This window comes from Phocoena sinus, chromosome 15 (assembly GCF_008692025.1).
Source record: "Phocoena sinus isolate mPhoSin1 chromosome 15, mPhoSin1.pri, whole genome shotgun sequence".
Classification (NCBI taxonomy): Eukaryota; Metazoa; Chordata; class Mammalia; order Artiodactyla; family Phocoenidae; genus Phocoena; species Phocoena sinus.
Window position 1 is genome coordinate 1613127 of NC_045777.1, and position 11225 is coordinate 1624351.

At 56.4% G+C, this 11225-nt stretch overlaps 2 protein-coding genes across 3 annotated transcripts in view; one reads left to right on the top strand and one right to left on the bottom strand.

Moving 5' to 3' along the window:
- Positions 1–3491, bottom strand: part of SS18L1 (SS18L1 subunit of BAF chromatin remodeling complex) — a 29899-nt gene extending 26408 nt beyond the window's left edge. For both annotated transcript variants that reach the window (XR_004345812.1, XM_032605357.1), the window contains exon 1: positions 3262–3491. Coding sequence is in view for 1 of the 2 variants with exons in the window: in XM_032605357.1 (XP_032461248.1) it covers positions 3262–3330 (69 nt within the window). In the remaining variant the exon portion in view is untranslated. The remainder of the gene's footprint in view (positions 1–3261) is intronic.
- Positions 3492–3691: 200 nt separating this feature from the next.
- Positions 3692–9499, top strand: PSMA7 (proteasome 20S subunit alpha 7). Its single transcript, XM_032606784.1, has 7 exons — positions 3692–3925; positions 5945–6071; positions 6731–6855; positions 7500–7622; positions 8098–8217; positions 8867–8929; positions 9271–9499. Exons 1-7 carry the CDS (start codon positions 3830–3832, stop codon positions 9361–9363), a joined length of 747 nt encoding a protein of 248 aa, XP_032462675.1. The 5' UTR covers positions 3692–3829; the 3' UTR covers positions 9364–9499.
- Positions 9500–11225: the final 1726 nt, after the last annotated feature.

Here is an 11225-nt window from a genome sequence, read left to right on the forward strand (position 1 = left end):
GATAAAACTTACATTTATTAAGCAACTACTATGTGCTACGCGGCAACAAAGCCCCCACGCAGCAGCCGAGGCCCGCTCCCGGGGGCCCCTCCAACGTGCCCCAGCCCAGCTGTGCGGCCCGCGGAGACGGTGGCAGCCCCACCCCCACCGGTGGCGTCTGGAGCACGGCCTCTGGTCCCAAACCAGGGAGAGCAGCGCGGGGCAGGTTCCGGCCTGCAGGCCAGCTGGCCAGCTACAGGGCCACTGGAGTTTGCTGAGACACGGCTCACCTCCACCTCAGGACCTCTGGCAAAGTCACGTCCCCTGTGGTTCTCACCTGCGTCGCACCTGCACTAATGCTACGCTTGGTCGCCACAAGGAGAACCACCTGAGCACGCAGCCCAGGCGCCCCAGATCAGGCTCTCCCAGCACTAATGCTACGCTTGGTCACCACAAGCAGAACCACCTGAGCACGCAGCCCAGGCGCCCCAGATCAGGCTCTCCCAGCCCCGCCGCTTTTGGCGCCTGTACCTGCTCCCTGCAGACCAAAGGCAGGACCACCCAAGACTTCCTCAGTCGTTGAGACCCTTCCTACCCCTGCTCCTTGGTTCTTCTTGTCTGGACACCCCTCCCCCATGCATCCTCTTTTACGAGTTGAAATGTGTCCCTCAAAACGATACGTTCAAGTCCTAACTCCCAGTGTCTGTGATCAGGGCCTTATTTGGAAATAGGGTCTTTGCAAATGTAATCAACTTACATTTGAGGTCACACGGATTCGGGTGGGCCCTAAATCTTGTGACTGGTGTCCTTATGAGAAAAGGGAAATTGGACACAGAGACACACACAGGAAGAGGGGCCACACGAAGATGGAGGCAGAGGTGGGGGGGGGTGCGTCTGCGAGACGAGGAGCTCCAAGGGCTGCCAGCAAACCCCAGAAGCTCAGAGGAAAGCCTGGAACAGATCCTCCCTCGGAACCCCAGGAAGGAACCAACCCTGCCAACACCGTGACTTCGGACTTCTGCCCACTGGAACTGTAAGAAAATTAATTTCTGCTGTTTTAAACTACCCCGTTTGTGGTAATCTGTTATGGCAGCCACAGGAAGCGAATACAACTGCCTATCCCAAACACTTGCACTGATGGAACCAGTGTCACAGATGCTCCAGCATGTACCAGACACTGACTATGCCGGACACTGTGCCAACCTGGGAAGACAACAAGAACAGGTCAGCGACACGAAAACCTGGGAGCCCAAGTGATGTGTCAAAGTGCTATACTCACCACATGACTCTCAATGGGGCATGAGGAGGGGACATTTCAGTGGGCCTTGAAGGCAGAGTAGGAGTTTGCCGGGCAGGCTCCTATCCAAACATACTCTAAGGACAAGAGTATACTTCTTGCTCTCTGACTACCTTGCACGTTTCCAAGGAACCCCTGGCTTTTCTCCATGCTCTGCGCATAAGCACGTGCTGTGGACACAGAGTGCAGAACACGGACCGCTCATGCCCTCTCAGGACGCCAGTAAAAGAGCCCCGGGTGTGTATATTTACGGACAAAACAGCAAGGTGAGTACACAGACTGCGAGCCCTACCAGCTCAAATCAGGTGACAGCCTAAGGTGAAGACCCATCTCCAAAGGTCAGCAGGCAGATTTTCTGCCCCGGGATGCAGTCTTTCTGATCTGAGGTTTGGAAGCAGTGCTCCAACGCACACTTTTGCCTGGAGACTTCGGGGAGCTTTAATAGGGGGTGGGTGCAAAGTGCAAATAACTGGATGAATGTTGACGCCAAGGCACCTTCAGGAACAGTGACTACACTCATCACACTTAAGCTCCATAAAGCCAGGGTCCGCAGAGGCCCTTGGGCTGCCAGCATCCAGCATGTGCAACTGAGCCAGAACCCTTGACTCCGCCCAGCCCACTGTCCCACCCAGAAGTCACTGTGGGGCAGAGCCGCTGTCTGGGCTCTACCTTAGCAGTGGGCACTCGGCCTCCCTATACCTGTCCCCTGATTGATAAAATGTGGATGACAATAACCACCACGAGAAAGTAAATGAACTAAGACCTGCAAAGCCCTCAGAATAAGGCCTGGTATACAGTAAGCACCCCATAAGTGTTGACTAAACAAATAAAAATACCCCACTTTTAAACCTGTATTCCTCCTGCTCCTCAAGTCATCTCTCCTATTTAGCGTTTACTGAGGCTTCTCATTTGTCAAAACCAGTCACAGCAAAAGTAGTCTCAAAATAGCCAAGAGGCTGAGGACAAGTCCCCCAGGTCCTGTCACGTCATCAAGGAAGAAGGGCTATGACCATCAGGGTGAGTCCCTTGGGGAAAAAGGAGGCTCATGGAAACCAAGGGATACTGACGAGGACCCCAGATTAGAAAAGAAAACAACGTAGCTACCAAAGACACTGAGAAGATTCAAACGGGAACGACTAACACCCCCTTTCTTCTGAGCTTATCTTCTAAACACAAAAGCAGGAAAATTTAAATCTCAATTTCAAAACTTAAGGCTTTGTTAAAGGTGCCCCCAAGCCCAGGAGAAGGTTATCTCTAGAAAACCACGAGGCCAAACTTACAGAACGCGGGCAAGGCTGTAAAGCGAATCTGTAAAGTTTCTGTTAGGTGAGAAGGTTGGCCAGGTGTCACGCTGAAAAACAATTTGACACTCGGATAAGGGCGGCGAAGCTTGACCAGCAGGTCAGCCCCGAGGTGTCGCGCGCTCCTTAAAGGGTTGCGGGGCTGCTGGAACGTCGTCCCACACTCTGGATGCGCCCCTTTGTGCCTCGGACTGCCAACACCTAAGGCGGCGGGCGTGGCCGGGTCCCCGTCGCCCCATGCGCCCCGTGGCGCCTCCATCAGTCAAGCCGCGCGCAGGGACCGGGGACGCCCACCTCGCAGAGCCACGGCTTTCACCAGCCAGGCGGGTCCCCTCAGCGCGCCGAGCGGCCAGCGGACACCACCCCGCGGGCACCCGGTCCCGCCGCCTTGCGCCCCTGCCCGCAGACCCTGGTCCCGAAAGCGGCGGGTCCCCACTGTGCCTGGCGCGGCCCGGGGTCGTTCACGGCTTGGCTCCGCCGACACCACCTCGCAGGCCGCCCCGCGCCCCCGCCCAGGCTGGCGCACGCCGGCCGCGAAGCGCGCGCCGGGCCACGGCGGGGTCGCGGCGGTCGGCTGCGCCCCGGCTTTGTTCGAGCCCCGCGCCCGCCGGCTGCCCTCGACCCGGCCCGGCACCCGCCCGCACCCCGCGACCCCGCAGCCCCGGCCCGCGGCCCCCAGCCCACCTTCTGGATGGTTTGCTGCGTGACCTCCCCTTTGCCTCTCGGCCGGGCGGACGCGAAGGCCACCGACATGGTCGTGGGTGCGGGATCAGCCCGAGATCATCGGGGTTTATTCTCCGGCTGCTCTCGGCGGCCAGAGGCGCTCATTCTCCGCAGTCGCTGGGGGGCGGGGGGCGTGGGGGGCGCCGCGCCGTGGGCTCGGCCGCCCCTGCGCCGCCGCGTTGCCCTCGGGCCCGCCGCGCCGCCGCCCCGCCCACCGCCTCAGCCCGAGGACGAGCCCCACACGGCGCCCCCGGGCGGCCGTTCTGCGCCCCGCTCCCGGCCCGCCGCCACCCCGCTGCCCCCCGCGCCCGGCCGCCAGTGGTTCCGCCCGGCCCCGCCCCGGCGCGCGCGCACGTCCGCCCGACGCCGCCTGACGCCTCCGGACACCGCCTTACGCTGGCGGCGCAGTCCCCGGCGCTGGGGGGGGGGCGGGCGGGCGCGCGGGGTGGGTGCAGCGGCGTCGTGAATCGCGGCCTGCGCGGCCGTGAGTGTGCGCTTTTCCCGGTCCTGATAGCGTCTCCCCGCCGGCATGAGCTACGACCGCGCCATCACCGTCTTCTCGCCCGACGGCCACCTCTTCCAAGTGGAGTACGCGCAGGAGGCCGTGAAGAAGGGCTCGACCGCGGTGAGCGGGGAGGCCGGGCGCCGGGGCAGGCGGAGGCCCGGGCGGCTGGGTGGGGCCCGGGCGCGTCTTGCCGACCAGCTTCCCTGGGGTCCGCGTTGACGGGCGCGCGGTTGTGCGGGGTTTGGGGCGGCACGATGGTGTGGGGCGCACTCGGAAGCCGCGACGTGGGCGTCGCTGCGGGAAAGGGGCGCTGCGAGCCGCGGGCGGGAGACGTGAGGACAGGCGGGGCGGCTCTCTGGGCGCCGGCTTCCGCGTCCGGGCGAGCGGGGCGGCTAGGGGCTCGGCAGGCGCTCTGCAGGCCGCTGGCTTCGGTGCCCCGCGTCCGTGTCCGGAGCCGTGCGCGCGCCTGGCGCCGACGCCATCTTGGCGGGGGCCCTCGCGTGGACCTGGGGGGCTGGGGGCCGGGCGGGGCCGGGGCGCGCGACTCCGAGAGGCAGGGCCCGCCCGTTGCCCGCTCAGGAACGCTCCTTAAGGGAGTAAGTGACTCCGCGAACTGTGTCTGGACAGCTCCCAGGTAGCCAACTACCCCCCAACCCCCGCGGAAAGCAGTTGCCCTCAAAGTCCGGGTCGGCCTCGAGAACAAAGAGCGGCCGGTGTCGGCATCAACCCTGCGGTTCCCGGGCCGCCGGCGCGGCGGGCAGGCTCCGTCTTGGGTCCAACTGCTGAGTCCTCCGTCCCTTTGGTCACTGCGCCAGACCCCTGTCCCGTCGCACCCGAGCGCGCCTCTCATTTAGACCAATGCTTCAGATATAATAAATACATGCTGTCCTCAAGACACATGTCAGTTTGCTGATCGGTCAGAATGGATGATGGTTTATTTTTTATCTGGTGTTTCAGAGGTTTGAGTGGGCAGAGAGAGAACACACACGATTCTGTAAACTGGGAAGTGTTTTTCGTTTCTTGAGTCTTTTTTGAAATTAAGGCCCCAAATCCATCTTGTGACCTGCCTCAGCTTAAAGACTATTGGGGTCAGCTGACACCCCCATCCCCATACTATTGTGGGTCAGCCAGGGTGGCTACCTTTGCTTAACCTGTCTCTGGGCCTGGCCTTCTTTCCCTTGGGAACTTTGAAGACCATGGAAGACAATTCACGAGAAAGCTCCTTGAAATCTGAAGCACTGCCAGTCAGTGCTTCTCTGCACCCCACGTGGAGACTTACAGAGGTGGAGGCTGGGACGATGCTAAACGTCGCACAGTGCGCAGGGACAGCCCCTCACATTGACGAATTAGCTGGTCCAGGTGCCTGTAGGGCAGAGGCTGAGAGATCCCCGCTCTAAACTAAGAGAAGAGGTTGCTCTTCCAAGTGATTGTCTCATTTGGGTCTGCTGCTGCTTCGATTGAGGGGTTTAACTGGCAGTCAGTGACTTTTTTCCCCCCATGTTTTTAATACATTTTTCTCCGCGCTACAGTGTCAGCCGTAAACAGAGAGCCATGGGCCTCCCTGTAATACTTGATACGTTGTCCGCCTGACGCCGTATCAGGCACTTCCCCGCCGCTGTGCACATTGTTTTCAGAAGTGCAGGAGGGGGCAGTTCCCTGGCGGTCCAGTGGCCTGGATTCAGTCCCTCATTGGGGAACTAGGATCCCATGAGCCTCGTGGCCAAAAAGAAAAAAAGTGCACGAGAGAGGGGAATGTTTTGGTATAGTTTTACAACCACATCAACACTGCTTTCAGGACACCTGACTTCATTGTTAGGGACTCACACTCAAGCCTTCCAGAGACTCTTTGAGTCACTGGGTTGAAATGACACGTGTACACATACACTCTGATAATAGTTATTCCTTAGTTGTGCTGTAACTGAAACTACGTATCAGTATTTTAAGGCACGAGACTAGGCACCTAGATGGTGATACCTGGACTAGCTCTGCCAAAAGTGGATCGAGACCCACGGTTTGCAGGGTGTGTGTGCCACCCCCAGGGTGTTCACAGGACCACGTCGGCACGCGCTGTTAGTGCTCTGTGCCTGCTGGCAGAACCTCGTGTCAGCTCCTTAAGTGCAGCGTTGCCGTTTCTTGAAGGTTGGTGTCCGAGGAAAAGACATTGTTGTTCTTGGTGTGGAGAAGAAGTCAGTGGCCAAACTGCAGGATGAAAGAACAGTGCGGAAGATCTGTGCTCTGGACGACAACGTCTGCATGGCATTCGCGGGTAAGTCTGGGGCCTGTGCTGTATTTTTCAGTCTCCTTGAACAGCGCTCTGGAGGTTAACCTGGTGGAAGGGCTGTTGAGGGACGTGAAAATTGGGTAACCCGAAATCATTCAAAAGAGAGGGCTGGCCTTCAAGAAGAGGGCTGGCCACAGTTGCAGGGGGAGGTCCTCCCCAGGAGGCTGAAGCATAGGGGCCAAATGATTAAACACCCCGGGATGAGGTGCTGTGCTGTCGCCTCTATTGCTGCCGGCAGGAGAAAGGTCAGCTGTCACAGCTAACTGTGCGCCCGTGAAGTGGGGAGAGCTGGACAGCACCCTGCTCTCGGGATGTGCCATGTGTTCTTGCACTTCTGGGTTTTCATTTGTTTCCTTCCTCAGCGGGGAGGTCAGTTTACCTAAACGAGAGATTGACTTGCTTTGTCGAAAAACTAGCGTGTTTACAGCCTGTGTAAATACACACAGCCCCTCGTACACACAGCTTTCTCAGAGAAGCTCACAGAGGCTGCTGGTTCCGCTGTTGGTTACTCAGAATGATCTCGGTGCTGGGTACCAGAGGACCGGCCAAGGGTAACTGCTGTCCGCTCATGTGATCTGCGCTGGCCTCGACGACTGGCCGGACGAGCGGTGGCTCAGGGGGAGCTCTCCTTGTGTTCGTTGCAGGCCTCACTGCTGACGCAAGGATAGTCATCAACAGGGCGCGGGTGGAGTGCCAGAGCCACCGGCTGACCGTGGAGGACCCGGTCACCGTGGAGTACATCACACGGTACATCGCCAGTCTGAAGCAGGTGGGTGTGTCTGCCTGCCGTGGCTCGGCTCGTTACGAGCGGTCACTGCTTTGTCGTGGAGCGTCCTGCCGCATTACTTCACGTGGCCGCACACGTCACTGTGGGGAGATTAGACCGTGCTTGTTCCACGCAAGGGTCCTAGCCTGGATTTCTCTATATCTGTAATTTCACCATCATTTATCCTTTTAAGTGGCATTTGTTGTGTTCTTATTTAGTAGCATGTATTTCCAGAGGGAAGTGATGTAGTTCTTGTCTTGTCATTTTGAATGACCAGTCACCAAGCAGTTGGGAGGGGGCTGAAAGCCACAGCCACTCTGGCGAAATCTTAGTCACCTGTGAAGCAAAATGTGTAGCCAGATTGTGTCTGCTGTCAAAATAATTCCAAGCAGCCCCAGCTGTGCTTCATGATGCAGTTCTGGTCTTTCTGAGAATGAAAATGCAGCAACAGAAGGAGGAATGCTGAAAACCACGGGCTCCTTTCATTTCTCACCTGAATTGCAAATAACCTGAACGTGGGCTTAACTTATTTTCATCCCTTCGTTAAAAGCTGTGTTTTTAGAACACCATGTGTATTTTACTTACGGCAGGTTCTGGGGGGCCTTCGTGCCAAGGCAGCAGTGTCACTGTGTCTCTTTTTCCACTAGCGCTACACACAGAGCAACGGGCGCAGGCCGTTTGGCATCTCTGCCCTTATTGTGGGTTTTGACTTTGATGGTACCCCCCGACTCTATCAGACTGATCCCTCGGGCACGTACCATGCCTGGAAGGTGAGTCCCTGACAAAACAGAGGGGCTTTGTTTTGGGCCATCTTGCCAGTAGAAGCAGCTTTGGAGGCCATTGGGACCTTGAGCTGGCCTAATCGTATGCATAGGTGTGTACGCATACATAAGTGTTCACGACACACTTGTGACACGGGAGCTGAGAAGCCGTTAAGCGTTGCTTTTTGGGAGGAAAGGACAGCGAGGTGTAAGGATACGTGGTGTAGTCAAGTTGCCCACGTGTCTTTCAGTAGAATCCCTTTCTCGGTAGGAATCAGCACCAACTCCAAATAGCCCTTTGCAAAAAGAAGCCATGGGGCAGGGCCTGGAGTACAGGCCCACCTCCCACCAGGCTGCCCCTCACCGTAGCACATGGGAGCAGGGTGGCACTGGCGGGACCACGGGGCTGGTGGTGGGGGTCGTTTTCTTGGGCTGGCTCTGGATTGTCGCACTCTGTGCCGTGTAACACCCGTCCCTGTTTCAGGCCAACGCTATAGGCAGGGGTGCCAAGTCAGTGCGTGAATTTCTAGAGAAGAATTATACTGACGAAGCCATTGAAACAGACGACCTGACTATTAAGCTGGTTATCAAGGCCCTCCTGGAAGTAAGTCTGTGTTTGAAATCTGGGCGATATGTTGAAGATGCGCACGCCGTGGTGCTGGTACTTGGGCTGGGCAGAACGGACAGCGCAGAACGGAGCAGCTGACGTGTGCGCAACAAGGAGGTGGTGAGGGTGCCAGCCATAGCACCAGGCACTGCTCTGGGGCTGTATCAGCTCCTTATACGTCTGGGCAGTCCAGGCACCGAGAGGCTAGGTGGCTTGCCCAAGCGCTCAGCCTTTCTGAGGCTCAAGCTACTGCTATAGAGTCAGGGACTTAAGAAGTGCTGGGAATAATGGGTGGAAGCCGTCCTTAGAGGTGCTAGGGGGTGAAGCCAGAGGCAGAGGGGGTCCAGACGTCCGGGCTTAGTGGTGGGAAAGGCTGTGAACAGATGGGAGGGCTGTAAACACACCTGCTGTGCAGGAGGAGGGACCAGCAACCCCGCCCAAATCCAGCTGCCTCAAGACAGGAGGGTATCGCGAAGGACTGGCCACATCAGTGTGCAGCTAGGACACACGCTTTGGGTATTGGGACCCCGGTGTCCCACCCTCTCCCCTTGTGTGGCAGTGCTGGGTTCAGGCTCACAGGGCACATAAGGGCGCTGTTTGGTCTTGAGGTGGGTGAGGCATCTAACGCTCTTCTCTCCCCTCCAAGGTGGTTCAGTCAGGCGGCAAAAACATAGAACTTGCTGTCATGAGACGAGATCAACCCCTCAAGGTAATCACCAAGTTGGTTTGCTGTCCTTACCTACGGAGTGTTCCCAGTGGTCAGGGCAGGGGTAGTGCACATTCAGGGCCATTCTGCTGTGGCTTTAGCCCCGAGAAAGGTTCTTTCCAAGGATCCCCACAAATGAGTCGAAAAGAAAGCATTTGCGTGGTGAAAACCTCCGCTGTGCACGTTTGCTTCTGCTTTATAATTATTACCTACACATCAGTTCCAGCTTGTTCCCTGGGTCAGGCACATGTGGCCTTGCTTTCCTGTAGAAGCAGCTGGAAGGGGCATCTGGGGCCTATGTTGGGGGTCCTTGTGTGGCTAACCGTACACTGTTCCTTTGATAGATTTTAAATCCTGAAGAAATTGAGAAATATGTTGCTGAGATTGAGAAAGAAAAAGAAGAAAATGAGAAGAAGAAACAAAAGAAAGCATCATGATGAATGAAATTTTGCCTGTAGCGATTTTTAAATTCAAATCATGGCTGATTTTCCAAATGACACGTACGCATTTCTGTCCCATTTACCCATACTGTCCAAGTGTCCTACAATAAACAGCCTTGTTTTTTAACCTTTCTTTTAGGGGTTAATGTATCCTTTAGGTGTACTGATAGCTCTTTAGAAAGCTTGCTCGCCTTGGGTCTCTGGAGCAATTCCTCCCAGCTCCTCGCCAGGCTCTAAGACAAGGCAACGGCCGAGTGGGGCTCCTCCCTTGGGGTTTGTGGGAAGGCTTTACGGGGTCCACACTGCTGTAGACAGGTGCTGCGGTTGCAGAAACTCAGGGTTTCTCCCATTCAGGAGTTCTGAACAGAATGACTTTCTTTTTACACCTTTGTTCGAGTCCTTAACGAACATGACGTCAGGACGCGAGGACACACGGTGCTCAGTTTACATCTCGAGCTCATCTTGCAGAGCAGTAGCTGTGGAACTTGTCTTAAATTTCTGGTTCTAGTAGATCAAGTCAACACTCCTCCTGTTTTCTACCTAAGACTTCCGGTGCTGGCTATTCCCTACCCTCCCTCACTGTTTTAGCCAGAAAGATTACCCTTCTTTTAGCTTGCAGTCCACAGCAGGGTTAGTCATGGTCCTAAGCTCTGCGTTTACAGAAGAACCTAACCACCCTTCTCCTGCACAATGCTGCTGCTTCTCCAGAGGCCCTGCCGCCAGCCCTGGTGATGGCGTTGCCTTTTGGCTTCCTTTGCCCCAGGAGAACTCACAAAAGGCTTCTTAGAAGAGTCCTTGGGCTGGTTGTTTCTTCTGACCACAGTGGTTGGTAGGACTCCAATGCCAGGGCTCTGCTCTGTCTACAGCTTCTCTTGTACTGGGTTCTCATTCAATGGCATATATACATCAAGCTTCTCAAGAGGACTAAAGCGTATCCCTGGCGGTCCAGTGGTTAGGACTTGGTGCTTTCACTGCTGAGGGCCCAGGTTCAATCCCTGGTAGGGAAGCTAAGATCCAATAAGCCACGCGGTGCGGCCAAAATAAATAGGGATAAGGAGGCCCAGATATATTTTAAACTTAGCCTAAAGTGTCTAATCGTCACAATGACTGTCAGTTTAAGTTTTAATAGCAAGGTTAGTCATAGGTGGTAAACTGTGACTTAACTATATTTAGAATCTCTAGCAGAGAAATACCTGTTTAGCCTGAGTGCTGAGTCACCTGCCAATGCAGGGGACGCGGGTTCGTGCCCCGGTCCGGGAGGATCCCACATGCCGCGGAGCGGCTGGGCCCGTGAGCCATGGCCACTGAGCCTGCGCGTCCGGAGCCTGTGCTCCGCAACGGGAGAGGCCACAACAGTGAGAGGCCCGCGTACCACAAAAACAAACAAAAAAAAACTACTTGGTTTAGAATTAGTGCTAAGGCCAGTTGCGTGTAGCAGGTCAGCTGTGGAAGGTTTTTATTTTTAATTGGTATTAAGAGTTTGTTAAATTCTGAAACTACCAGCAGTGCTCAGGATCTGCTGGAGAGTGGTAGACAGCCCGGAAAAGGAAGCTGGCCAAACACAAGGCTGCATCCAGATGTCACAGGCCAGCTTGGCCTGCCGTCTGGTCCTCCTCTCAGCCTGAATCACGCACAGATGGCCAGGTGGGCCTTAGTCCTGAGAGTGCTTTTTTTTTTTTTTTTTTTTTTTTTTTTTTTTGCGGTACGTGGGCCTCCCACTGCCGCGGCCTCTCCCGCTGCGGAGCACAGGCTCCGGACGCACAGGCCCAGCGGCCATGGCCCACGGGCCCAGCCGCTCCGCGGCATGTGGGATCCTCCCAGACCGGGGCACGAACCCGCGTCACCCGCATCGGCAGGCG

Excerpts from the sequence above, each read along its gene's own strand:
- PSMA7 (XM_032606784.1), top strand. The coding sequence starts at position 3,830 with ATGAGCTACGACCGCGCCATCACCGTCTTCTCGCCCGACGGCCACCTC. Across the intron at positions 7,623-8,097 it reads GCACGTACCATGCCTGGAAG|GCCAACGCTATAGGCAGGGG; the intron begins GTGAGTCCCTGA and ends TCCCTGTTTCAG. Across the intron at positions 8,218-8,866 it reads TTATCAAGGCCCTCCTGGAA|GTGGTTCAGTCAGGCGGCAA; the intron begins GTAAGTCTGTGT and ends CTCCCCTCCAAG.